This window comes from Lepidothrix coronata, unplaced genomic scaffold, assembly GCF_001604755.1.
Source record: "Lepidothrix coronata isolate B3197 unplaced genomic scaffold, Lepidothrix_coronata-1.0 Scaffold175, whole genome shotgun sequence".
Classification (NCBI taxonomy): Eukaryota; Metazoa; Chordata; class Aves; order Passeriformes; family Pipridae; genus Lepidothrix; species Lepidothrix coronata.
Window position 1 is genome coordinate 309,339 of NW_016690355.1, and position 26,848 is coordinate 336,186.

Below are 26,848 nucleotides of genomic sequence, written 5' to 3' on the forward strand. Positions count from 1 at the left end.
TACCCTTACTTTGTGTTTTTAGTTATATTTACTTGTGGCATTGGTCAAAGCCTTGACTTTTAAAGAGCTACGTGTAGACATCATTGCTTTCAATAATGTTAATTACTTACCTACATTTTTACAGGTTGCTGGACAAATGCCCAATTTTTGTATTTAAGTTGTCATTGCAGGTACCCTGGAAGTAAAGCATATTAAATAAGATTTTCAGTGTGTTATCAACAGAATTGATTAAACCAATAATACCAACAGAAGTCTCTGCTTTGAAGGCAATATGGGTCATATGGGTGAGCACAGGATATTCAGAGCAAAATGCATTATTTAGGACCTTAGAAGCAATTGGATCTGCTGCAAACAAACTAACAAAAAAAAACAAAACAGGAAAAATTCCTTTTGTTTTGACCAGCTCAAATAAATGAGAAAGACGTAGAGAGGAGAGATTAAGAGAAGTTTGGGGGCTGGTGGGAAGGGAGAACAAAGCAAGATAAAATATCTGAATATAAACTCAGCCTGTTTGTAATAAAAGCCCTAGAAACACAGGCAGCAGGACAATGTATTTTTTATCATCACATTTCAGAAATGCAGAACATTTATGTGTTCATGTTTATCAGAGGTAGAAGACACAAAGTAATAGGTTTTCTTCTCATCCTTCTTATGTATTGGTGGTGTATGGAAATTTTAGTGGCTTGTGCTGGTCTTTTTGTTTATTTTAAATGATGTTTTAAAGCTTATTTCAGTTTAGTTGTATTCTGACCAGCATAATTTCAGACATGTAATAAGATATTAATTTTCTTCTGCTAGAAATACTGTTTTTATTTCAGGAGTATTAGAGTTTAGTTTTAAGTAATGGATTGCTTTACCTTGAGACAAAAACAGGTTAAACCAGAGTTCCCCTTCAGAAATTTCCCCAGCTGCTTTATCAGAGTTAAATTTTGCTTCAGACAATACAGTCTTGTAAGTGTGCCAACTGGATTGAACTGATACCCTTTATCAGCGTTCAACATGTGCGCTCGGATGTACCAGTTTCGTAAGGGGATACGATATCGGAGTGCAAAGTGAGTGGTATCTCCTCTGAGACTTGCCTGGTTTTAAGAACAACATCTTTTTGTGAGGATTGTTCTTTGGTTTGGGATGCCCTGACTTGGGGAAGTGCTGCCTTAGGTAAAGCCACTTGTTCAAGACTTCAAAGCCAGGCTGGACGGGGCTTTGAGAAACCTGGTCTGGTGGAAGGTGTCTCTGCCCACAGCAGGGGGGGTGGAACGAGATGATTTTTAAGGTCCAGTCCAACCCAAACCATTCTGTGATTTGTGATTCTGTGTTGAGTGAAAAGGTGACCTGCAGCAGTGCATCCTTTGCTTTGTGTCTGCAGGCTGGAGCGGGTGCCAGCTGGGTGCCAATGCCTCGTGTGGACATGGGGAGCGGCGCCGACTCCTGAGCTGCCAGCGCAGTGATGGAGCCACCGTCAGCATGCAGCTCTGCCAGAGGGTGAGGAGAGCTGGGAAGGGTACAAGCTGGAGAACTTGTGTGTTGAGATAAAGACAGTTTAATAGGAAAAGCAAAAACTGCACACCTAAGCAAAGTAAAAAACAGAATTAATTCACTGCTTCCCATGGGCAGGGAGGTGTTCCTCCAGGACAGCAAGGCTCCATCACTATGGTTGCCTGGGAGGACAAACAGCATCACTCCAAACATCCCCCTTTCTTCCTTCTTTCCCCCAGCTTTATATACTGAGCATGTTATCATATGGTAGGGAATATCCCTTTGGTCAGTTGGAGTGACCTGTCCTGGCTTTATCTCCTCCCAACCTCCCATTGCACCCCCAGCCCCAGCATGACAGTATGAAAATCAGAAAAGGCCTTGGCTCCATGTGAGCCCTGCTCAGCAATAACAAAAATATCTCTATTATCATCACTGTATTCAGCACAAATCCAAAATGCAGCCCCACACCAGCCACTGGGAAGAAAATTAACTCTACCCCAGCCAAAATCAGCAGAGATGCTTAGACGCAAAGTGCTTCAACACTGAAACTGCTTTCACTCATTGCACCCTTGGGAAAGGTCCTCGATGCTGGTATCCTGCTGGAGTCGCTGCCGGTTTTTGTTTGGATGCTTGACTGTGGCAGGAGGTGGCTGGGGCCTGGGGAAGCTGATGCCTGTGTTTCCTTGTCACCTCACAGCTCCGCCTGGAGAAGCCCGTGCAGACGAGCAGCCGGTGTGTGGTGGGGTGCGCGGTGGACTGCCAGCTCTCCCCATGGTCGGCCTGGTCCCAGTGCTCCCACACATGTGGCTCTGGTGGTGAGTCCCTGCCTGTCCTCCTCCCCCCCCACATCTCAGCAACGCAGCACAAAAAGTGCCCCCAACCCCAGGTGGGCTCCAACAATCCTTGAGCAGGGGTACAGAGCTCAGGGATAGCCCCAAATCACACTGAATTTGTTAGAGGTGATCTTGGACACTCTCAGGGTCCTGAGGTCTTGGGTGTTTTGAACAAAGCAGGCTATTTCCAAAGTACTCTAAAGTGAAAAATGCAACTTAGGAAGCAAGTAGTCAGATGCCTAGAGGATTATTTATTAATTAATTCAAACTCTCAGAATTCAGTCATAGCAAACATTAACCCCTAAGACAGGGAGTATGTAAAGCTACCAAAGAACTGGGGAGTGTTACAGTAATCTTGAGACATAAATAAATAAGCAGGAACCCTCTGGTGAAGTAACTTTTAGTCACATAATTGGATCCCATTGAAGAAAATACACAAAAACTATTTGTCATCATTTAATATATGCCTCTGTCTCCATCCTGTATCCACAGGTCCCTTAATACTTGTGTGACCCCAGTAACTTCAGCAAGATTTTCTGTAGCCAGTAATGCTCACCAGCATACAAAAAGTGAAAGGATTAGGACCTTTTTCAACTTATAGGATGTAAAAAACCCTTTGAGTATTGACATGAGGAAATGCATTGAAGGTTTTATTCAAAGTAAGCTTGAGACATTATTTCCCAGGCTTCTGATGTGCATTAGATGTACAGCTAATGGTCTTTAAGATTCAAGAGCCATAATGTATATTTGAATCAAATTCACTTAAGGTCAAAAAGAAAAAAGCTCTTAACTTCCATAAAGTGACTCCTTCAGATGGATTCTGGAGATCAAAGCGTGTTACAGAAAAAGCTTAATATTAGGATTAGTGCTGTTCTTCCTTTGCTGAGCTTTTAGCCCATTTGTGAAGTAGTGCTTTCTTAACAGAAATGAATAATTCATGGACAGTGTTTTAACAACAACACACTGGGAGTACTATTAATTCCAAATTTTATTTTTTCTTCAACATCCATTTTGGAGTGTTAATGCTCATGTTGCTGAATAAACTTAAATTAATTTTTTGAGTGTTCAATCACTTGCTAAATTAAACAAAGTATAGTGCAAAAGCAGGTTGTAACTTTTTTATGATTTTTAACACACTCAAGGAGCTAAAACTCTATATAATACCTGAAGGCTTTTTCATCCTGAGCTCTTATATTGCATAGTTTGAAAAAGGATGTGCTTGAGTGAAGGTAGGTCTTGTATTGTGTCCCTGATCCTGAAATGATTGTGCCAATTCTAAAGACTGGTTAAAGAGCTGCTGGCTACCAATGCATGCAAGGAGTTACTTCATGTCCTAAATCAGAGGAAAGCTGGAAACATCATTCCCTGCCAAAGCAGACCTTCCAGCCAGTGTCCTCAGGTGTCCTGGCTGCAGGTGCCAAACTGCACTAAGGCTGCTTGAACCACACAGTCAAGCCCAAGCTCAACTCAGTTTACGGGTCATCTCCTGGTCTTCAAAGATCATGACTCTGTTATGTTGCTGGCTAGAGAGCTGTCTTGTATAGGCTATAGACAGGTACTATTCCTGTAGTTTTACATGGATTTTAAAGCTGGAGATACTGTTTTGTGAACCTATGGCAGCTGAGCAGTTGGGAAAACTGTCCTAAAAACTGTATCATAAAGAAGCCAAGTTTTGCTCGTCCTTCTCTGCCGTTTGAATAGCTTTGCAGGGACCCAAGAGTCTTTTGAAACTCATGCCAAAGCGTCCGTGAAACAGAAGTACTTTGCATCCAAGTTATTCCAGCACATGGTTTATTTTCCTGCATCCTCAGTCCTGATTTGGCTTTTGCTGCAGCAGCCCTAAGGTGTGGAGCTACCCTGATATCAAACATCCATGGTGGACGGACCTTGGCACCAGTCCTGTGGCCATGGCCCTTGTGTGGTTCGAGCAGCACAAACACCATCATTTCAGCTTCCTCACTGAGTTCCAGTTGGTTATAAATACTACTTGATGATGACATTAACAGAGAAGACATTAATTATGCACTTATCTGTACATGGTACTTCACACATGAATACAGTGAGAGTTTCCTACCGAAAAGTTCATGGACAGCGACACCTTTGAAGTCATCATGAGCTTCTCACAGGCATTTATGTGAATAGGATGAAGCCTCAAATTAGACAGGAAAAAACAAAGGATGACAATAAATGAGCTGTGGGAATTAGCTGTAGTAAACACTCATACTGCTTCCCTTTGCCAGTAAGTAATTGCCCACTCTTTGGTACAGCTGAAATAAAGGACTTAGATGCTTGGTATTCAGAAATAATTCACAGCAAGTTGAACACACCATTACTGGATCTACTCACAACAATATGTTGCTTTTCTGTCTTTTCTTGGAGAGCGTGTGAAGGGCCTGCAGAAGCATCATCAAGGACTTCAAAGAGAAACATAATTTAAATATGATTCAGATCAAAATTTAATGTTGCTGGATTTGCGTTTTCATGTGTTTTTTTTAATCTAGCGTTGTTGCTAACGTTTTTATTCTGTCCATCTCTTCCGGTAACAGTTTGCTGTGATATATTTTAATAGATGGCCCTTTTTCTTGTGCAGGTTTTATTTTGTGGAGTAGTGCATTTAAACATGAAGTGGTGCTGCTGTGCATGTGGCACTGACATCTAGTACAGTTCTGGTACACAGCAGCCAAAGGCGAATATACTGATTTTTATAAATGATGATGAGTAAAGTAGATCTCTCCTTCCTGCCTGTGCTGAGCCTACGGAGATGTGTAATGGATATTTGCCTGTTGCAGCTGTAGTTCTGGGCAGCATCTGTTCAGGATGCTGGCTAGGGCTTTAGGCTGACATTGGGTTATATGTAAGGGTCCCTCATATCAGCTGCTGTACTGCTATGAAAAGATGTATAGTACTGCCTTAATGGATGAGGCTTTCATGGCCTGAATCAAAGTTACTTGGAAGGATGTTTGGTAAAGCTAATCCCCAGCAAATTGAATTTCCTTTGTTAAGGCAAATAAATACATGAGGATGCTGAATTTTTCTATGTAAACGTTTTCCAATCCCATATGGTTTCTCCCAAGTTCTCTAACAGGAGGACTGAATTTATAAAACCCCCTAAACCTGTGCTTTTCCAGTTGCAAAGCTGACTTTATCAGATGAATTGTGAGATTTACCTGAGTTACTCTGAGGCACGTTGCTGTGCCTTGCTCAGTCCTCAGAGCCCAGAAGAGACATAGCGGGTTGCAGAGATGTGCATCCCAACAGCAGACTGACCTGTGGGACAGAAACGAGGGGGAACAAGGATGTGCACAGCTGAAAGATTTGGTGGTTATATTCTTCCCTGATTCATCACCAGTTTGGTAAAACATTTGTGGTGTTGCCTTCTGAAGAAGAACTTTTTGTGATGCTTTCTTGCTTGCTACTCAAACTTGGCAGGGTCTAATCTGACAGCGGTGGGAAATGCTGCTGGAAGAGGGGCCACCAAGAGCTCTCCCTGAGCTGTGGATGCTCCAGTGCCTCCTGGAGGGACTGGCAGTGGGAAGTGGATGAAAAGCCCTGTTTATTACCTTGTGACTGGACCTAACCTGACTTCCAGGGCTTATTTAAGTAACTTGATCCCCAGTCTGTTCTCAGAGTTTCTTGGTAGAGCTGTGTTTTATGTGCTCTGCCCACAGTCATCAAACTGGTTACAACATGTTAGTCATTTTGACTGGGGTGAACTGTAGCAGGAATTTTAATCAGCTTGGTTTCAGCCATGACACATCACTTTGTGTGGATAAAAGCAAGGAATGGCAAGATTTTGGGGGGGGGTAAAAAAATCTCATTATCCTGATCTGAAAATATGATCCTATGTATCTGAGATGAAATTCTGGCTGCGGACACAAAACAGAATTTTAAGAGACCAGCATCAACAAGACCAGCCTCTTTCAAAATCGAGCAAATGAAGAAATACTAATTTTCAATTTTCAGCCCACTTTCTGTCTTAATTTTTGTATCATTTAATACTGCAGAGCAGAGGAATCAGAGATGTGACCAATACATTGGGAAATTAAAGAAAAATTCAGTGGGAAGTTAAAGACACAACTAAGATTGCTTCAACTTGCAGAGTTTGTATGGGAAGAAAATTAATTTCAGATGCAGTAAGATTCTCTTCTGCATAGGCAGCAAAAGATAAGGTATTTAAAAAGAAAAACCAGGGAGTTTTTCTGATACTTGAGTGGCAATCGAGCACCTAGATACTGTTTGTGGAGTGGAAAAAGAAATCAGAGCTTTAAGAAACTCACTGCAGTCATTGTGCAAAGAAAGGTTTCAATGAAATGTCTTTCTTCAGTGATTTATTCACAGTGTAAAAAGAAAGTGATAGACTAAATGAGTCAAGCCCCAGCTGACCATTGGGACTGTAGTGAAGTTTCAATAGTTTGGTTAACCAACTGCAGGAAACCAAAATGGAAATAAATACAGAAAGGCTGTTAATTCCTCTTAAAAGGAAAATAGCGTTCTCTATTGAATGATCTTCCCATTTACATTTTGCTAGAAACATGTTAAACAGAGTGTACGAAAGGAAATTATTTTGTTAATTAAAACAGCTTGATGAATGCTTCAGGCTTTCAAGTCCCTCCTAAGGAAATTGGATCTTTTAATCTTGGGAGGCCTCCTTTTCCATAGCTCTATGTGGGAAGGTGGTGCCTGGCGGGGCTGCAAAGCTGCCTGGCCGGAGGAGCTGCATGTCCCAGGGTGTCCCTAGAACCCCGCAGCCATGGGCTGCCCACTGTTCCCAAAGAGCCTTTTTTCCATGGCTCACCAGTCCTCAGCATTCAGCATTAGGAAGAATTTGGCAAATTTGGTGTCTGGCTGGAGGGGAAGGAACAGCTAATTTTGGCCTGTTGGGCCAGGGAGGCTTGCTGTGAGATTCATCAACAGCAGGCTGGGATGTTTCTCTTCCCTTGCTCTGACTCCCCAGTGAACTGCAGGAGTTTCTTTCCTTTCCTCTCAGCTGGTAGAATTTTTTCCACCTTCTAATGTATCTGATTCCGTGACAGCTGAATGCACAGTCATGTGGATAAGAGCTTTTATCATCACTTCTGTTACAAACTCCCCAGGTCTAGGGAATTAGAATTGGAAAAGGAAGAAGTCTTAAAATTGGTTTAAATGGGTTTAAAAATGGAATTCAATGGGTCAGAGCAAGGGAATAGCATTGTAAAGGTAAGATAGCTTGCTAAGGTATCCCATCAGTACCTTTATCAGGTCTGTCTGCTTTTCATTTTTATTTACTAAAATGTTTTGGAAACTCTGCACTTTAGGTGGTGCCAATGACAGTTATTAGAGATGTGCCTTACACCTGCAATATTTTTAATTAAAAAGGATGTGCATAAATAGCTGGGAGAAGGATCTGGCTGGATATTGCAGCCTTCGCCTTTTGCAGGGTGTTTGCTCCCCCTACACTCCCCTCTGCTCACAAAAGCAGCTGAAGGGCTGTGATCCCAATGGGAGAGCTCCACCACAACACCTTATCTCTTCCTTTTCTCTGGGTTAGCAATTACCACTCGCTTCTGCCTTGTTGTCTGTGTCTGCCCTTAATGCCCAGACCTTTTAGTTTTTAACTCAAATCCACATATATTGAAAGACAAGGCAGAAATTTTATGTCCAGCACAATCTTCTGCATTCTATTGCATAAGGGCTTTTTCTTTTCCACTTTTCTTTTTAATTGGAGCCAGAATTCTAATTGAAACATTTTGAGTGAAAACATTCCTGGACATAAATGGACAGCAAAGGAGACGGAAATGGAATTGCTGTAACTTTAATGAATATATTCAGTTTTATTAGTTCAAAAGTAGTAACATAATTGCTTTTTCCATTCAGTGGCTGAAGAAGTTTTCACCAATAATAAATAGGATTTTAATGGAAATGGTAGAAGTGGTTATGGATGGTAATAGCCACTACAGTGTTTGCAGTTTTCAAATTAGGTCCACATAATTGTTCATAAAAAGAAAATTTCATTTGTTAAAAATCTCTGGAAACATATTGAATACGTGGTGGTAGAAATGCTGCTGCCATAGGAATTATTTTCTTGTCATATTTAATAATCAGGATTTAGTCAAGTATTTAAATGTGCTGCATAAACAAACGCTGTATTTGGAAAACATACAAAACCGTGTTTTAAAAAGTGTGCTTGAAAATATCAGTGGCTGCATTACTTAGACTTAGCAATCGCAACCATATTATCCAGTCTTCCCAATTAATTGCTTTTTGAGCAGATTTTAGTGGTGGGAAATGAGCTGGCAATGCTGATAAATTACAAAACCTGTCTCTCTCTCTCTCCCTCTGTCTGTCCTTCACCGTGTGTGTGCTCTCCCCTCGCCCAGGCCAGATGGTGCGTGGGCGCTCCGTGGTCCTGCGGGCAGCGGGCGAGGGCCGGCCCTGCCCGGAGCAGCTCACCCAGCACAGGAGCTGCCCGGTGAAGCCCTGCTACAGCTGGCTCCTGGGGCCGTGGTCTCCCTGCAGAGTCCAGGTACGGCTTTCCCTGGTGCTCCCCGAGGGCTGCAGGGGCTCCCTGTGCCTGGGGTCGACCACAAAACCCAGTTGGGGCTATTGTTCACTGTCTCTGTGGGCGGTGAAGGTGCTGATAAGATCCACAGGGAAGCAGGGGAAGTTCAGGAGTGGTAAGTCTCTGCACCTCATCTTCCAGCCATCAGCAGCCCTTCATAGATAGCAATATGGGTTTGAGTACCATAAGCTTATAGAACTATTAAAAGGGATTTATGGAGTGAATGTGTTTGAGTGGGCATAGATATGATGACCTATAATTTAATTATATAAAACAACTCTAAAAAGAAAATAGATGCAGTAGATATCAAGAGAGCTTAGCCTTTTTATCTTTTTTATTTCCTTTTTTTAAAAGTACGATATAGAAGGTCTTCCCCCACCAGGTCTCCGGTACAGTAGTGCAAGTTCTTTTATGAGAGGCTGGTTTCTACTTTTTCTGTACCCTGGCTATCTTTTTAATGATCTAAAAATGTCTGGATTCAGTTCTGATGTGCTGTCCCTGCACTTGGCACCTCCGCACAGCACTGGAGCCATCATTTTTTCACTGTCAGTGACTTGCATCAAGCTTGAATTGACTTTTTCTTCCCCTCTGTGCTTTTTCTTCTCTCTTTATCTGCTAGATCACATTTCCAATATTAAAACATATTAGTCGGTAACCCAGTTTAAGCAGAGGTGAATCTTTCACAGTGAGGTTTATCAGGCTGCTTAAATCTGGTTTTGCTGAAATGGAGGTGAGAGAAGTGTGGTTGAGTGGAAAAGTGCCCTGTCCGGTCCCAGGGGACAGGACCTGTGCCAGATCTGTGGCTGCTTCTCCACATTATACCATGTAAGAGATTGAGGCCAATAATGCACATAAAGACACACATGCCTTGTGTTTTCTGCTCTGCCCCCTCCCACACTGCCAATGCCTTGAATACCTATGTGGTTTCTAAGTGTGGTAGACAGACATGTAGTGAATATGTGAGTGGCACAATAGATACCCAGAATTTTCCCACGTTTTCACACATGAAATCTGGAGCATGACAGTCTTTGTACAGTCCAAGATCAGAGAAACAGAAATATATTTGTATTTTCTATAATCGACTCATTGCAACTAGTGATGTGAATATGGTCTTTGTATATGCTGCATTCAGTATTTATTTATGTATAACATAAATAGAACAAAATGATAGCATCATCTGATAGCTAATGTAAGCAAATCCTGTTAAACATCAGGGAACAGACCTTCAGCCATAGGAGCTAACATTGCTGATAAAAGAATTAGTAGGGAAGCTGAATTAACACCCTGGCTCACTCCAGATAAATAACACATTGTGCAGATTAAAAGTGAGCTCATCCAGAACCCAGCTAAATTTCAGCTCAGAGCAAATAATCACAGCCTCTCCTAACCCAGATATCATCCCCACATTCAGTGAGATAGAGTCTGCTTCTCTCCTTAAATTACCACTGTGTATCTTCTCTACCCTTTACTTTGTTTTGGAGGGGAGCCATTCTATTCATGTTCACTCTCTCTTTAATGAGGTGCTTAGGAATTAAATGTAGTTCATAAATACTGGGTGATTTATTCCTGTGCTTTACTGGAAAAGAAGCTTAAGCCTGCGTTCTAAAGAAAGCTTTTAGAAGTCCTGTTTTCAAGGATGCTTTGTGAAATAAGGTAAGTGCATCCTATGGTAAGACCAAAATGCATAGTGTGAAAGTGTCTTCCTGTAATAAATAGAAACGGGACAACTAATTATAAGGCCAAAATATTTTTTCCTTGTATTATGAGATAACTGAGACTGCATTTCCTAGTTGTAGAAGGACTGTTTTATGTTAAATTGATTTCATGTGAATAATTAGAAGTGTCTGCATGTTTAGGAATAGAGCCTGCTATATGTGTTCTGTGTTGATTGTCACAGTATGGAAATCAGTGCGCTGGTCTCCAAGTAATTACACATGTCCCAGCCACACCTGCTGGTGGCATGGGGCATTTCTGCTATGTTCAGAGGGATGCACAATTTGGGAACTGGTCAATACAACCAGTCTTAAAGGGTTACAGGACATTAGTCATTATCCTCCTAGAGCTGAAATGGTTTACCCTGATTAGCTTAAAAAACAATTTTAACAGTGGCTGACACTGTTGATCATTTTTTCCATTAAAGGGATGTAAGTGAAGTAGCTTAGGCATTATCAAACACCAGCTGGCTGACATTCCTAAGGAGACTAAAAACCTTTCCTTTCTAATGTGTTTTAAAAGCACTCCCTTAAATGTGATCATGCAATGTTCCCTCATTAGAGAAGACTTTTACCTGATTAAATGCTTATCAACCTGTGAAAGCATTTGCCCAATCAACTCTTTACCTAAAATAATTGTGAACACATGAACCCCAGCAAAAGACAAAAAGGGAAAACTTTTCTTAAAGGCACATCTGGGCAAAGCATCTCACTGGGGCTGTTATCTCCTGTCTTATCAGTGTGTTATATGTGGGTGATGTGGGAGGTTTGTGGAGATGCTGCCTTACATTAGTGTGTTGCTGAATTCCAGAGATACCTGGCTGTCAAACACAGTCCTGGTATAAACCTTTTCCCTACTTTGCCGGTGGTGGTTGGTTCAAGGAGAGTACGAGGTGGAGGCTCCGTGCAGGTGATGGTGGGGGGCACGTATGTCCTGGCTTTATTTAGGGAACCGAGGATGGGTTCTGCATCCTCTGTAGGGTCAGCATAGAAATTTTTGCAGCCAAATGACAGAAATCCCCCCGGAAAGCAAATTCTAATGTATTTCCCGCAAAGAGATCATAACTCAAGAGGCAAATCCCGGTTCTAGGCAAACCTCAGAGGATCACACCTTCCAAGAAAGAGCATTTACAATACAGATTTGTTCTCCTGAGTTTTGAATATGTGATGGTTTCCTTGGCAGTTCTCTGATTAGCAGCTATTCCCTGCATCCTCAGTGTGCCATTGCTGCCGTGAACTTCCTCTGGCTCCACTATTAATTATCCTCTATTAATTAGAACTTCAGATGTATAATTTTGGGGGCATGAATAATTTTGAAGTCGATAAGGAAGTTAAGGCAGTGCTCCTGCTTTGCTTAAGACCTTTCCAAATGTACCAAAAAGGATCTCCTACTGTAAGTGACAGGGTCACATTTTGTCTTTTAAGTGTGTTCAATTAAGGTCTTGAAAGAAAGCAATCAAATGGAAGCCACTGTTAAAAAGAAAACCTTGGTCTTTGGGATTGTTTGAGAGTTCATAGTTTATATTTATTTTTTATTCTAAATATTGAAATATGAATGTAGTTTCAGTATTGCATGATATAAAAATGAAGAGTGTTGCATGTGTACTTTTATGAGAGACTTTTACTGAAAAAATTATTGTTTTGATCTATTTATATCTCAGTATTCTTATTACTATTTATATATTGATATGTACATAAATATATATTGTTTATAGAAGAAGAAGAAGAAGAATATTTTTGAAAACTTTTTTTGTCCTCTCCAGTCATTTAGTCACTCTTTGAGCCACTTTGAACTGGAAATGCTGCAGTTTGATTAGTGCCCATTTCCCCCAAGAATTTTCTTCCATCGTCTTCTGTTTCCACTAGCCATTTCTAAGCACTCTTAACTCAATTGACAGCTGCATGAGTTATTCACACACCATTAATCTCAGACCACAATAGAGGCTTCAGTGGTGAAACAGTAATTTAGAACAGTAAGTTACATCCTGACTAAAGTGAAACATGGTGTTAAAAACTTGGAATCTGGCTGCATGTAGTAAATCTGCTTTAATCTCTAAAATGCTTTTGATTAGCAACTTCTCTAAATCCAGCTACTTATGCTCCTATTTCCATTTCATTGCGGGTCTGCAACAGAAGGGATGGAGAGAGTGAAAAGCAGCCAGGTGTGTGCAGGAGAGCCATTCTTGAGATTCCTGCTATTGAATCTGCTGCTGGGTGAATGCACTCGGTAGGAGCCATTCTGTTCTGCAGATTAAGTCCATTATTTAAAGAGAATCCACTGCCAAGAAATCCAAAGGAGCACATCCCTCGGTTATATAAAAGCAATGTTTCTTCCTTCTTCTTGAGTTTTGTTTACTGAATTTTGTAAAGTGGCATTTCCTCAAGGCTTCAGGTGCACATTCTTAAGGCATCACGCAGGTTTAAGGCATCCACCTCAACAGCATTGGAGCTCTCTTTGTCAGATAAGAAGGAAACAATTCCAGCCTTTAGAAATAGCCTCAGCACTTCAGCTCTTGCAGCATCCTCAGCCCTTGACCATAGCTTTAGTCAAACAGTATTGATTTTGCAGTAAAGGAAGTCATCTTCCGCAAGTGGTTTGGTATATGACTAAATATTTCAGAACTGGGCTCGATGAGCCTGGAGTGGCTCAGATGGAGCCTCCTTTTGCTTGTTCAAATGGGGTTTAGTGCTGACAGGTGATGACTGGCTTGGGTTGATGTTCTGCTGGAGTGTGTGACTCAAGTTGTGGATCTCATGTCTGCTCCAGAAGTGGTTGTTCTCTTTAGAACATTACACAGCCAGCCTAATGCACAATAACCCTGGCAGCCCAGTTAACTGTCCTGGAGTATTTTTGTTGTTGCAGGGTTTAAACCATGTAAGTGCTCTTCTTAGTCTGCATCATCAAAGGAGGGTAGAGGAAATGTTCCTTCCTTATGGGCAGGTTCTGCTTTTGGCTTCTTTAGAGAAGCTGAAAATGTTTGTGTTCATGTAACTGGGCATTAATTAAGAATCAGGAAATTCACTAGCTTGAGTAAAAGGCATGAGGGGCTGACCCCAAAGATGGTATTAATCCTTTATGGTACCCACCTCTTCCCCAGTTTGAGTTACATTTCCCGCACTTTTCTGTCTGGCTCTGCCCCTGCCTCTGAGCTTCTGTAGAGATGTGTACAGAGATTTGCATAACTATTGCAGGGGATACTATTGACATTCAAAGGCCAACTCTGGATCTTTGAACACTTTTTAGTTGGAATCAAATGTGTTTCTTTTGTCATCTGCTAATGTCAGTGATGTGTGCCTCTGTTCCCTTTTATCATTTTATAGGGTGGACAGTGTGGAGATGGATTGCAAGTCCGCAACCTCACGTGTGTAGTGCATGATGCATCTGTTTCTGCTACATCCAAAACAGTAGAAAATGCATTATGTGGTGAACTGCCATCGAAAGAGAGTGTGCTGCAGTTACCCTGCTCTGTGCCTTGCCCAGGTAAAGTCTTTGGGAAGTCATGGTGCATTCCTGCCTGTGATAGCTGTCTGAGGTGGATATGCTCCTGTAGCTCCGAGTGCTGTCAGCTGTTGTAGTAAGAATTTGTGCTTCAGCAGATCAGGTAAATGCTCACTCTGCTGTTTCTAGACCACCTGAAAAAGACTTCCTTTGTTTTTTGAGAAAATGAGATTCCCCGTGAAGCAGAAAATCCTAATATTGCATACCACTGGATGACATACCTGGGATATTTCACTGTTAAAGCGGTTGTATGCTTAGGCTGTCCTTGTCCTTCAAGGCTTATTCTTTTTGCAAACCTGTGATTTATTCTTTCAATGTGCAGGTGACTGCCACCTGACAGAGTGGTCAGAGTGGAGCTCCTGCGAGCTCACCTGCATCAATGGCAGGAGCTTTGAGACAACGGGGCGCCAGTCTCGCTCCCGGGCGCTCATCGTTCAGTCTCCGGAGAACCAGGAGAACTGCGCCGGGCAAGAAATGGAAACTCGGCCTTGCTCAGGTAGCTTGGCTTCCTCCCTTTCAAGAGTTTATTCTGGATTAGTTGCAAGGTAAAGACTAACTGATGTTGATATTGCAGGAGGGAAGTGTTATGACTACTTGTGGAAAACCAGCCTTTGGCAAGACAACGTTCGCACAGTGTGGTGTCAGCGCTCGGATGGAATGAATGTCACAGGTATCTCCCCAAGTTGCCTCACACGATTATGAATGAAATGTCTCCATCCAGACTGTTCTTTTTCTGCATCTGTTCCTCAGAGGGAGTTGGACATCCTTCCTCACTCTTCCAGAATTTCAGTTTAGATTTGTGTATAGCAAAGACAGATGGGAGCTTACCAGCCTTGCTGTCAGATCAGCATCACTCATATATTACATGGGAGTATTTGGGCTAGTTATCCTTACTGTTGGGCTACTCACAAGAAGAAATAAGTGTACACATCCTAGAGGGCTACCTGGGCTGACTTGCACAACTGTCAGTGAAACCTTCCTGTGAAGAGTAGAAGAGAACATTGCACATGTGGTAGAGACCCCACCTTCTGTACCTCTTCTTCCTTTCAACATGCAGGAGTCTCAAATCACTCAAACTGTGAGGTTCCTGCTATCACTGTGACCTACAAATACTGCCTGTGCAGGATGAAAAGGGAAATTCATCAGAACTTTGAAGCTCTATGAGAGATTGACAAAGGCAGTAGGGCTTGCATATCCACAGGGTCTCTTTCAATATGCACAGGGTGAATGAGGAGAGAGTAGAAACGAAAATGCAGATGTTTTTATCTTGTTCTATTTATAATGGCTGGTTAAGATAATAACAAAAATCTTATGTGCAAAGGTTGCCAAGTATTTAAGAACTCATTAACATATTTTTGTTCCTACAGAAGCACAGGCTTCCCTGAGTGAGGATGGGCAAAGGCGTTATGTGGATTATGTCTTCTTATGTAGATAAGACATTAATGAGGACACAGAAGATCTGCATCTAATTCCCCATTCTTTCTCTAACTTCCTATGTGGCCCATGGCAAATTGCTTATATCTCTATATCTCTGTTCTCCATTAACAAGATGGGTATTATAATAATTCCCTGCTCTGTTAAGGCAAATTAATTAATACGATGCCTACAGATATTATGCTAATGTGCATAATAGACTAGTATTTAACTATATAAAATAAGTAAGCAAGCACTTCTCACACTGTGGTGATCCAAGTCAAAGAACATGCCCTTGAAGGCACTCAGTATTTTGTTTTCCAGGAGGGTGTCCTCTTCGGACGAAACCTGCGGAAGTTCGGCACTGCAGCCCGGCGTGTAGAAAACCCTTCTCCTACTGCACGCAGGTAATTGCTTGCTGCAGATTACAGTTAGGAAATTAGCACTGCAAAATCTAATCAATTAGCATCTGGATCCTAAATGCATTCCAGGACCTAGAAAATAGTTTAGTGTGTCCGTGGTACCACCTCGAGGAAGTTGTGGGAATTTCATCCTGAAAGGAAACCATAAACCGGCACAAACGAGTGATGGAGTGTTTATGTGGTGTTACAGGTTTGGGTTTGTTCTGTGGAGGGGTTTGGGGACTCTTGGTTTAATTTTATTGGTTAAAATTTCATTGAATGCTGTTATACTCTCCCATAGAAAATGGACTGTTTAAAACTTCTGTAAAAGAGAAGATAAATGAGTCAATCACCTGTTTGGATCATAACCAAGTGTATGTATCAAGACTCTCAGACAGACATTATAAAGTAATTAGCAAAGAAAAATAATACAAAGAAGCTGTTTTAAGGCAGAAATCCATAAAATGGAGTATCTATTTAGCAAACGACAGACTTCTAAAAAAGCTCTTGACCAAACTGCTTAGACTGATCCAGGACAGTGAATATTTGGCCACAAGAAAGCTTCATTTTAGATAGCCCCGTGAAATACTCGAGTGGAGATACAGGAGGAGGGTTTGTGTCTGAAGGGGCATTGTTTCTGGTTCGTCTCTTCTAATGCCCAGCAGGGTCAGTGGGAAAATTGTTACCAATGAGAGGAGTTTGCCACAGATTCCTGTTATTAAGCCTGTTGTGATGAAAATGTTTGTATGTTAGGCTTCTCCATAATTACAGACTCTTTTTCAACTCTATTTCCCCAAATATGTTTGGCTTTTTTGAGCTGAAATGGGTTTGCAGGCACCAGTTCCTGGGTGGTCTGGTTTGGTTGGTGGTGGTGAAGTTGCACGTGCAGGTTATACCTTGCAGTTTCTTCGTGGTTTCCCTACAGTGTGCACTGTTCTGTGAGGGGGCACTGTCTGGTTTAATGCTGAATTCCCTTTTATCTCCAGAGAGGAGTCTGCGGTTGTGAGCGAGGATATACAGAAGTAATGAGATCAAATGGTTTCCTGGATTACTGCGTGAAGGTACCAGGTTTAGAAGATAAGAAAGCCGATGTTAAGACCATTGCCGGAAAAAATAAACCTGTCAACTCAAAAATGCATGACATTTTCAAAGGATGGTCTATTCAACCTTTTAATCCAGGTGAAAAACTTAAATATGAATGGAATAAATTGTCTTTAAAATGTTTCCGTAGAAGAAAGGTACAAGCTTTGTAGATCATAACATCAGAGATTGTGTCTGGGAGCTGCAGAGCAGCCTCCCAGTTTCTGACTCGTGTGCTGTCTTTCATGCCTTTGTGCCTATTCAAAGGAATCACAATCTCTTATGTTGAGAGATAGCAAAGACAGAATGAGGCAATAATATTTTGCAAAAGTATACTCCTATGTGATTTGGGGGGATGCTTAGAACTATTATCTGATGATGTTTCTAGAAGGTAATATGTTTGGACTAGGAAAGATATTGATCACCAATGCTTGAGAAGAGTCAGAGCAAAAAGTGCTTAAGATTTCATTAAACAAAACATTGGTTGTTTCTTGTTGCATTTCAAAAGTATATGAAAAGAACAGGCTAAAGAGTGTAGAGTTTAGAGTTTAAATGTTAAAGTTATGGCATTAAAAACACCCCAAAAAAGCAGGCAAGCTGCTGTGCCCGAGCAACTCATCCCAGGTGGATCTTTGACATCCACAGCATAAAATCCTTCCCAGATGGAACCGTGTACCGGATGTGCCCAGACTGGTCCACAGGACTAGTGCTGTAGTAATAGCTGATTCCCATTTTGACTGTTGTTTTGAACATGAATTCATCCAAAACAAATTTCTGAAATGCAAACAGGGCTTTAAAATGGGAAGCAAACTCGTCAGGTGCATCAGGTTTTACCGAAACGCATTTGTTCTCCTCGTCTTCTAAAATACTGGCAGTGCAGTCTTCCCTCTCTCCTGGTACCTGACACTGCATTTGTTTGCAATTAGTTTCTAATGAACACAAGACTTTGGAAAACATGTAACAAAACGTTGTGTTAGGGGATTCAGGGAGCCATAATTCTGTCTGATATATGTGATCACACTTTGAATGTTACATTTACATATTTGATCTGCATACAGTAGTTAACCTTTGCGTTGACAGTCTCTGGGCTCAGAGAGCTCAGTCCAAAGCCTTCTAAAGTTGTTTGGTTTTCGATCAAGCCCTTCATCCAGAAGCCCACGCAGTTCAACATCAGTTTGAATCACAGGTTTGGGGTTAATTGCCATTTTTCAGCATCCCTGGCCTTCTGTAGGCTGTCTAACTTGGGTGTCATCTCTTTGGCTGGTACCTTTATGGGGTTAGAAAAAGAGAGGGAGGCGTAGGTGGATGCTGCAATCCTGTTTTTAAATCAGCATTCGAGTCTGCAGCCCTGAAAGCTTCTAGTGGGCTTGACCTCAGTGCAGCATCTGGGAGCCAACTCTCCCCCTGGGACTGTAACAGAAATAGGGACTAGGGAGCTTTTACAGAACACGATGTTACTTAATTTTAGGCCAGAAATGTTATAGAACCAATATACAGGAAAGGAATAAAGGTGCTCCATGTGTGTTAAATGTATCACCAACCCCATGGTATACTGCAGTAAACTCTTCAGTCTGTGTGTGCTCTTCAGACCCCAGCTCAAGGCTGGTGCTCTTCAAATCACTCCCCTTTGTCTAACTTCATGGCAAAATATGTAATTACTTGCCTTAAAGAGGCTCTCAGGCTCCCTAGTCTGGGGGTTTGCAATAGTTAGTGCTGGCTCCACCAGGAAACTGCTGTTGCCTACGAGTTCTGCTCTTGATAGCAGGTCTGTGGTGAATGCTCCCTGTATGGATGGTATTTTCCACCCTGCAGCACCACAGTCCTTGACATTTGTGTATGTCTAAGGACTTCTAGCTGTCAGTGAAAGCACATGTGCCTTTCTCCAGGTAATTTGTGATTTCCCTTCCTGTTTACAGTGTGGAACACAAATTTTATTATGATTTAATGAGGCTGATGTTTTTGTTCTTCTAAATGCTCTGCAGGAGTGCACAGAACTGATTTCAAATCAGGCTGTGTTTTTCCTCTCTTTACCACACTCCGGGAGGCAAGAGTTCAGGTACAGAAACTTTTTTTCAAGTAGAGAGGCAATTTAAATAGCATTGCTTAAATTGTCAGATGACATGGTCCAATGCCTTTCTGTTGCGGATGTAGAGCAGAGCTGCCTTCATAGCAGACGTGCTGTGATGCCTTTCTGTGGCTGTGACAGTCCCTTTGCAGGACTGCTAAATGTTTCTTGGCCTTCTCCAGTTGAGAGGGCAACCAATTTCATACCTAGACTTCAGGAAAAAACCCAAACAAACCAACCCAAACCTGACAAACAGAACTCTTCTCACGTGGGAGATAGTCTGCAAGTGTTTCAAGGAGAAGAGAAAATGTGTGAGAGGTACTCAGCCTTTCCACAAGGCCTGGAAGAAAAATGAGAAAGAATGGGATCTGATTAAATGTGTTTCCCTTTGAAAAAAATTGTGATTCAAACGTAAAATGTAAACCAGGCTCAGTGATTGTCCCTCTCACTTGACTGAGTTTGAAATGGCCTCTGTCAATCCGTGTCTGTGGGCACGGCACAGGTTCCTGATCCTGCCTCCAGTGTGTATTTGCAGCTCTGTTGATGTGAATCAGCTCAGACTGCTGCTGCATGGAAAAGTACCAAACCTTCTCCCCTCAAGGAAAGCTGTACAGGCAGAACAGAGCGAGAAACAGAAATGTCAGTCTTTGAACAATTGTTATTATTAATGCAAAGCTTGTCATTAAGGACCTGTGCAGATAAAGTGTTCTGAGACAAGGGAATGTTTCAACAGACTCCAGCCCACGTGTGCATGGAGGGGTTCCTCCAGGGGTCCCTGGTCATTGCAACCAAACAGCCCAATCAAGAGCCTTACCTTGTCTTAAAGCCAGTTATGTCTCCTGCTTCTGTGACCCAGCCAGAAAGCTCTTTCACAACTTTATCCGTCTTACTGTTACAAAGTCTATTCTTGTTTTTATTCTAAGCTGAATTTATTCCCATTTGTTGCCCAAGTGTTTTCCAGCTCAAAGCAGCTTGTCCACTTGTGCTCACTGGTGTTTACCCCAATTGACCCCCGAGTATTTATGGAGAACAATCTCACCCCTTCTCAACCTTCTTTTCTTTGGGCTAAACACATGAGATGTTACCTCTGTGTGTCTGGGTCAGCTCAGCGTTGAATTGCCTCTGCCAGAGCAGCCACTGGGGCTCTGAAGTGAATGTACCCCAATTATCCTGTGTCCCTGCTCCTTTCTGTGGGCAGGAGCCTGCCTGGGTTGTGTTTCTGTGCTGCACCATAAGCCCAGGCTGCCTGTAATGAGCTATGGGAGCTCATCCAGAGCAGGGTTAGGAAGTAACACTGCTTCGGAAAACTGGGACGAAGAGCTCAGTTTCAGTTTTCATTGAGGAAAATCTACGGTCCTTACTAAAGTTAGCATTTTGTCTTTAAAATGGTTGATTTTTACAGAAATATCCTTTGCTATCAAAAATATGGGGTTTGTGGGTAGTTCCCAGCCAATCCTTGCTGCATTTCCCATCAATGATGCTACTAATTTCTCTTTAATTAATCTCTTGAATTTTTATGTATTTTAGAATAATTTTTTTTATGCTCCCCTTTCATCCCTCATCTTCAACAGATGGTAAACTGAAGATGTGGGTGTATGGAGTATCAGCTGGTGGGTTCTTCATCATAGTTTTCCTGATTTTTACATCCTATCTGATGTGGTAGGTATGGCATGTATTTTGTCCTTAAATAAAAGGTAGTTTGCTTTTACTTAAACAATCCAAAATATATCACAACACTCTGTGTTGCAGAGATTTAACCCTCAAGGCTCTAGAAAAGGATGGAGATTGGATCACCTAAGTGCCTTCATTTGGCCCCTATCTCAGAGTAATTAAAACTCTCAAAATTGTAACTGTTAACGGGCATTATTGTGAAGAAGTTTGGTGGTCCTGCAGGGAAAGAATTCTTTTTGGTTATCAGTAGGACCTTTTATTTATTCAGACTTCTGCTGGGATTAGAAAGGGGTTTTATTGTATTATTTAAAAAAAGATAAAGTAAAACTGAAGAAAGGCAAGGAGAATGATTGGATCGAGGAGCTGGCTTCTGCTCAAGGAAGGACTAAATAGAATAGGAGCATTCAGTTGGAAAATGATGTTTGATGTGGGAATACAATAGAGATCTATGAAATCATGAATGTGGGAGAAAAGGGTGCTAGGGAATTTTTATTTCCCACAATAAAAGAAGTAGGAGGCATCTGATGAAATGTTCGTTTAAAATAAACAAAAGATATTATTTTTCACACAGTGCATTATTACCTTGTGAGCTTACTGCTGCTGGGGACTGTGCATGCCAGGAAGATAAATGGATTTGGAGATGGCATAACAGTTCATGGGAGATTGGGTCTCCTGGTGTTAATTGTGGTTTTCTGGATGTACGCTCCAGCTGAGGAAATCCCTAAATAGGATTTTGCCGTGAATATGTCAGGTGGAAACATGTCCTGTGTCTAAAGCTGCTGTTACCAGCCACTGTTAAAGACAGGGTACTGGGTCCTGATCTACACCAGTGTGTCACTGGTGCTGGGCTTTACTGGGAGGGGGGTTGTCTGCCCTCCTCCAGCGCAGCTGTCGCACCAGGCAGGGGTGATGGGCCTGACTTGGCAGAGCTTGTGTTGCACTCCCTGGTCTGAATATTTGGAAAGGTAATGCCCAGGGATTTGGCCTGAACTCACAAACGTTTATGGTGCAAGCTGGCCTGACCCCTGTCAGATCAGGGCAGGCAACGAGAGAGTCACAACTGTGGCTTGACAGCATCATTGCCCTCTTTCATCCAACACTAGTTTATTCCCCTTCATTTTTCTATTCTTTCTCTCAGTCTCTCTCTTTGGTTAGAAGCTCTAATAACCATGTTTGGATGCTGCTTAGGACTTGCAGCTCCTTTATTTTCCAAACCATGTAGCTCCATTTCTCTGTGGCTTCACACTGGAGGATACAGAGGATTTTTTAAATAACATTACACACTTTTCCATCACTTGAAGGCTGGTGAGGAAATGTGTTTCTCAATAATAATTATTGTTGCTTCAATACCATGCCAAAGAAAAATGAGAATGTCCCACTCCTAGACAGCTTGTGTTCCAATTTTTCTGCGAGGTGTTCCTTGTTTTGTCAGCTGTGAGAAGAGACGGGAAACAAATGTGCTTTATTTCCTCTGCAGATGAGGAGCACAGTTGGCTGCCCGTTTTTGGCAGGTTGTGTGTCAGTACCACACACGTGAGAGCACACAAGGGGGGGGCCATGTGGTCTGTGTTAGAAGTAGTCACTGTACAACAGCATCACCCAGTTATAAAATTAAATAGCCAGTGTGGGATGTTGATTTTTTATGGAAGTTTGGGTTTTGATGATGTTTCTGAGCTTATTACAGTTTATAATTTTGTCTTCTGAAATGCTTTTCTTGCAGCAAAAAAACGAAGCAGCATCAAAGCCCTCCTCCACAGCAGAAGCCTCTAACCTTGGCCTACGATGGAGACATTGACATGTAACATGTAAAAGAAATCCAAATCTAGACATCAACTGCCTTAACTGCTTTCTTTTTTGGGAACTCTCCGACTTCTCAGTTTTTTGAGGAATCTCCTGATGTGTAATATACTGGGCAGAACAGAAGTATTGCAAGCTTAAAACTTTGCTATTTCTTTATTTAAAAAAAAAAAAGGAGTTAAAACTTGGATCCTGTGAAGCTTTTCTGAAAAGACCAGAAGATACAGCTCTTCCTGTTGAGCAATGGGAATAAAAAAAAAAAAAAAAAGAAGAGAGAATCTACAGACATCAAAAGGAATTATCTAAAAAAAAAAAAAGGCATGACAATCCCAAGGAAAATGTGACATTTACTGTAAATGACAAGTTTGACACAGCATCATTATGCACTATATTAGTGCAGGGTTCTTTATTCTTCACATGCTTCAACAATGAGTTTTCTAGTGTTTACATTTCGTTCAAAGACTTTAAAACCAGATCATGTATTTTGAGAAATGCAAGGAAGAATGAGTTGAAGTGTCTGAAGTTATCAGGTTTTTTAAAGTTTCTTCCTTCTTATCCTGTTTTCTAGTCTGGAATATGATTTTGCTTCATTTCCACCTACAGGACAGAATAAGGATTGTTATGAAAAAGCATAGGTGGTTTCTTAACCAAGAATATTTTTTAAAGAGTTGAGTAGATAGGTGTTTTAATGAATGGCTAGAGGATTTGATTGTTTAAAAAGTATTTTAAATTATATTAAACCATGTAGATACATTATGGCCAGTTTAAATTGTTATTCAGTTTAATTAATACAAACTCTGCTTTTGTATTTAAATTTTCTTATCTGAAATATTTATAAATTCCTTTTTTTGAATTTAATTACCTGACCTCATTTAATATACATCAAACACAAATGCAGTTTGTAGAAGGTCTTGCTTTTTTAAATGTTTCAGAACCACTGAGAAGTTACATGTCGTAAAATTCTGGGAACATTTGAAGAGGGTAAGTGTTTATAATAGTGTGTGTTGCAAGTAAGAAAGTGCCATCTTGTGGTATTGACTTGTATTTATAAGCAAATAAAATGCTAAAGAGAGTGAGAAAATTGCTTCTGGTATGTTGCATTAAATGTGTGTAAACAACATGTGTTATTAGTCCTTTACTGTGTCTGAGAGTGGAGTTGGATTCCAAACTTTTCTGGCCTATTTTGTGCTGCAGTGATTAGTGAAAAAGAGAGTATAGACAAGTGCAAGTTGGGAGAATAATTGCTGGTCTGGAGAATGGTTATTTTTAACTCAGTGCTGCTGCTTATTCCAATAATGAGAAGAGAAAAAAAGAATTGTTTACAGCCCAGCACCTGTGTGGTCCATTCCAATCTGCAGCTACCTGGATCATCACAAGAGGTGGGTGTAACTGGGGCAGAAGGCATTGCTCATGTTGTTATGTTGCTATGCACAGCCTTTGTAATGTGATTTGAATATTACAGTTTTATTGAAAAAATAATGGAATTGTAGGTAGGTTTCCTGCCCCAGGTCATGATCCCACCCACCCAGCACTGCTCCCTCAGCATTAAATTGAGGTGTTAGTGTGTCACCAAAGCAGGGTCAGGAATGTGCTTTTCTCTTCCCTCATTAGAAAGAAAGGCTGATAGAATTGCAAGGGGAAATTTTCTCACTTGTTTCTGGCCCTGGAGATGTTCTGCTGGCCCTGCTTCCCACCTTAGAGCTGTAACTGTTTATGGAATAAAAAGCAGGATCTAGTGTTTCCCAGTAACATTAGGGCCCTAAATCTTTTTTTAATGGTGTCCTGTACTGAACTGCTGACTAACATGTACAGAGTAAGAGTTGCAAGGGGAATAATGATCTAATGCTATTAGGAAGAACACTGACAGATCTTAATATATTTTGTCTGTGGGATACAATGTGAGGAGAATGGTGCTCTTTGAATAATGAAGGAATAAACTCAATTAAGCATGCTGTTCAACAGGGCATTGGAGTGGGAAAGTTGGTGTTAAAATAGCAAAACAACAACTGCAACATGTGGTCATTGCCCTCAACATCAGGGTGAATTACAGTCCAAACTGTGATGAGGAGAAGGCTCCAGGGAGACCACAGAGCACCTACCAGTGCCTGAGGGGGCTACAAGAGAGCTGGAGAGGGACTTTGGATAAGGGCATGGAGAGATAGGACAAGGGGGAATGGCTTCAGACTGACAAAGGGCAGGGTTACATTAGATATTAGGAAGAAATTGGGGTGGTGAGGCACTGGCCCAGGTTGCCCAAAAAAGTTGCAGATGACCCATCCTTGAAAGTCTTCAAGACCAGGTTGGATGGGCCTTGGAGCAACCTGGTCTAGTGGAAGGTGTCTCTGCTCTTGGCAGGGGATTGGAATAAGATGACCCTTGAGGTCCCTTCGGACCCAAACCATTCTGTGACTCGATGATTCTGCATCCGGTGCAGGAGATGTCTGCTGTGTGGTCAACTGCTCTGGGGAGGCAAGGAGCTCCAGGTACAACACTGCAAAGCAGATGTTTATATTGATGGATCTGGGGTTGTGTTTCAGTTTGGTGCCCTTCACCACTCTCTGTCCCCACCTGTGCACCTTCTGGCCAAAGGGACTGTCCACGGTTCCCAGTGGAACTGGGCGCTGTGGATGGAGCCACGGGCTGTGCAGGGCAGCGGTGCCGGGGGCTGAGGGACACTCAATGTCTGCTGCAGAGCTGTTGCAGTTCAGCAATGCCCTCTAGGGAATGAGTGCACCTGTTTGACTTTGTAAAATGAAAAGGAGCAGCAGGGGAGGCTCGTGAGGCTGCTGTTCCACACAGCTGCTGCTGGCTGGGTGCTGTCTGCCGGCGCAGACACGAACGCGTGTCCGCTCCTCGTCCAGCTTGGACAGCACGGTGATTCAAACATCACAACGTAATTGCATGGATTTGGGATTGAATTAAGCTGTGAAATTGAACAGAGGAGCTGGTGGCCCTGCAGAGTCCATGAGGCTGAGAATGCAGCACAGTGCAAAACCCGGAATCAGTTGTTTAGACATACCAAGGTTATTGCTATTTGTAAGAGCTCTGGATATCCTGCTGCAGGGAGATGCCCAGCCTCCTGTGAGAGCACTGGAGTCAATTCCTGCCTTTCATTGTCCAAAGTGAGCCGTGATTTGGAAAAAGGGTTACTCCCAATTCTTGCCTGTTTGGTATTTCTAAACTTTTGCTGAAGTAGCTGGTGCTGGTGCTGTCCCCTGCTGAAGACAGGACAGAGATCTTGGTCCCGTTCAGGAAGGTCATTCCAATACTCCCAGCTAGGCATCCCATCAAGACACATATGTGATTGTGAGTGAAGGCATCTGGGGGTGAAGAATTTGCCAAATGCCCTGGCAATTTGTCTGTGTAGATAATAACCAGATAACAAGAGTCAGCACTTTGTCATCATTTATTTCAACTCTCTTGATTTCAATGTCCAGTGCCAGGTGTTTCTTACTTTGGTATCACAGCTGTAAGACCTGCAACTTTTTTTTTTCCCATGCATGGGATATTTGCATGCACAGGTACCATGTTTATGCATCTCATTTTGCTTAAACACTACCAACATTGGGGCTTTTGTATGAGATATGTAAAATCAAACTACATTTTTCCTGCAGAAATATCCCGAAGTCTTGGGAAGCTTTCTCATGCATAGGGCTGGATTCCAACTGTACTCCCCCCCAGCAACCACACTAGAAATATCACTGGACCCTTGAACTTCAGGTGCTACAATCTAGAGCAAAGATTAATTTTCTTTGCTCTGGAAGCAGAGTAGTGTAAAATTTTCTACAAGAAAATGCAGCTAAAGACTCGTAAATTAGCTTGTGCTTGTATTCATACGTGTCAAAGAAGAACCTAATTGCATAGTTTTCTTTGCTTAAGTGCACTTGCATTCATGGGCAGTTTCACTGGGAAATGAATAAATCTTAAGGGGAAAAGAAAATCTTTTGAGGACTTCTATTTTGGATTAATCCCAGTAAGTATGAAATTATTCATATTTGCTGCTAACATGGCATAGCTGGTTTCTTGAAAGGTTATCATAGGATGGTTTGGGTTGGAGGTGACCTTAGAGATCATCCAGTTCCAACCCCTTGCCATGGGCAGGGATACCTTCCACTAGACCAGGTCACTCAAAGCCCCATCCAACCTGGCCTTGAACTTCTAAGGAGAGGCATCCACAAATTTTCTGGGCAATCTGTGCCAGTGCCACATCACCCTCACAGTGAAGAATTTCTTCCTAATCTAAATTTACCTTCTTTCAGTTTAAAGCGATTGTCTCGTCCCATCACTCCATGCCCTTGTCGAAGTCCCTCTCCAGCTCTGTAGCCCCTTTAGTACTGGAAGGGACTCTCAGGTCTCCCTTGAT

General features: G+C 41.9%; 1 protein-coding gene across 4 annotated transcripts in view; it reads left to right on the forward strand.

Annotated features, from left to right (window-relative positions):
- Nucleotides 1-23,561, forward strand: part of THSD7B (thrombospondin type 1 domain containing 7B) — a 316,304-nt gene extending 292,743 nt beyond the window's left edge. For all 4 annotated transcript variants that reach the window (XM_017830217.1, XM_017830220.1, XM_017830218.1 and 1 more), the window contains 10 exons: nt 1,367-1,482; nt 2,174-2,291; nt 8,666-8,811; nt 13,881-14,040; nt 14,381-14,554; nt 14,633-14,728; nt 15,796-15,878; nt 16,859-17,051; nt 20,589-20,676; nt 22,409-23,561. In XM_017830217.1, coding sequence (XP_017685706.1) covers nt 1,367-1,482; nt 2,174-2,291; nt 8,666-8,811; nt 13,881-14,040; nt 14,381-14,554; nt 14,633-14,728; nt 15,796-15,878; nt 16,859-17,051; nt 20,589-20,676; nt 22,409-22,490 — 1,256 coding nt within the window. In that variant the 3' untranslated portion in view covers nt 22,491-23,561. The remainder of the gene's footprint in view (nt 1-1,366; nt 1,483-2,173; nt 2,292-8,665; nt 8,812-13,880; nt 14,041-14,380; nt 14,555-14,632; nt 14,729-15,795; nt 15,879-16,858; nt 17,052-20,588; nt 20,677-22,408) is intronic.
- The last annotated feature ends 3,287 nt before the right edge of the window (nt 23,562-26,848 follow it).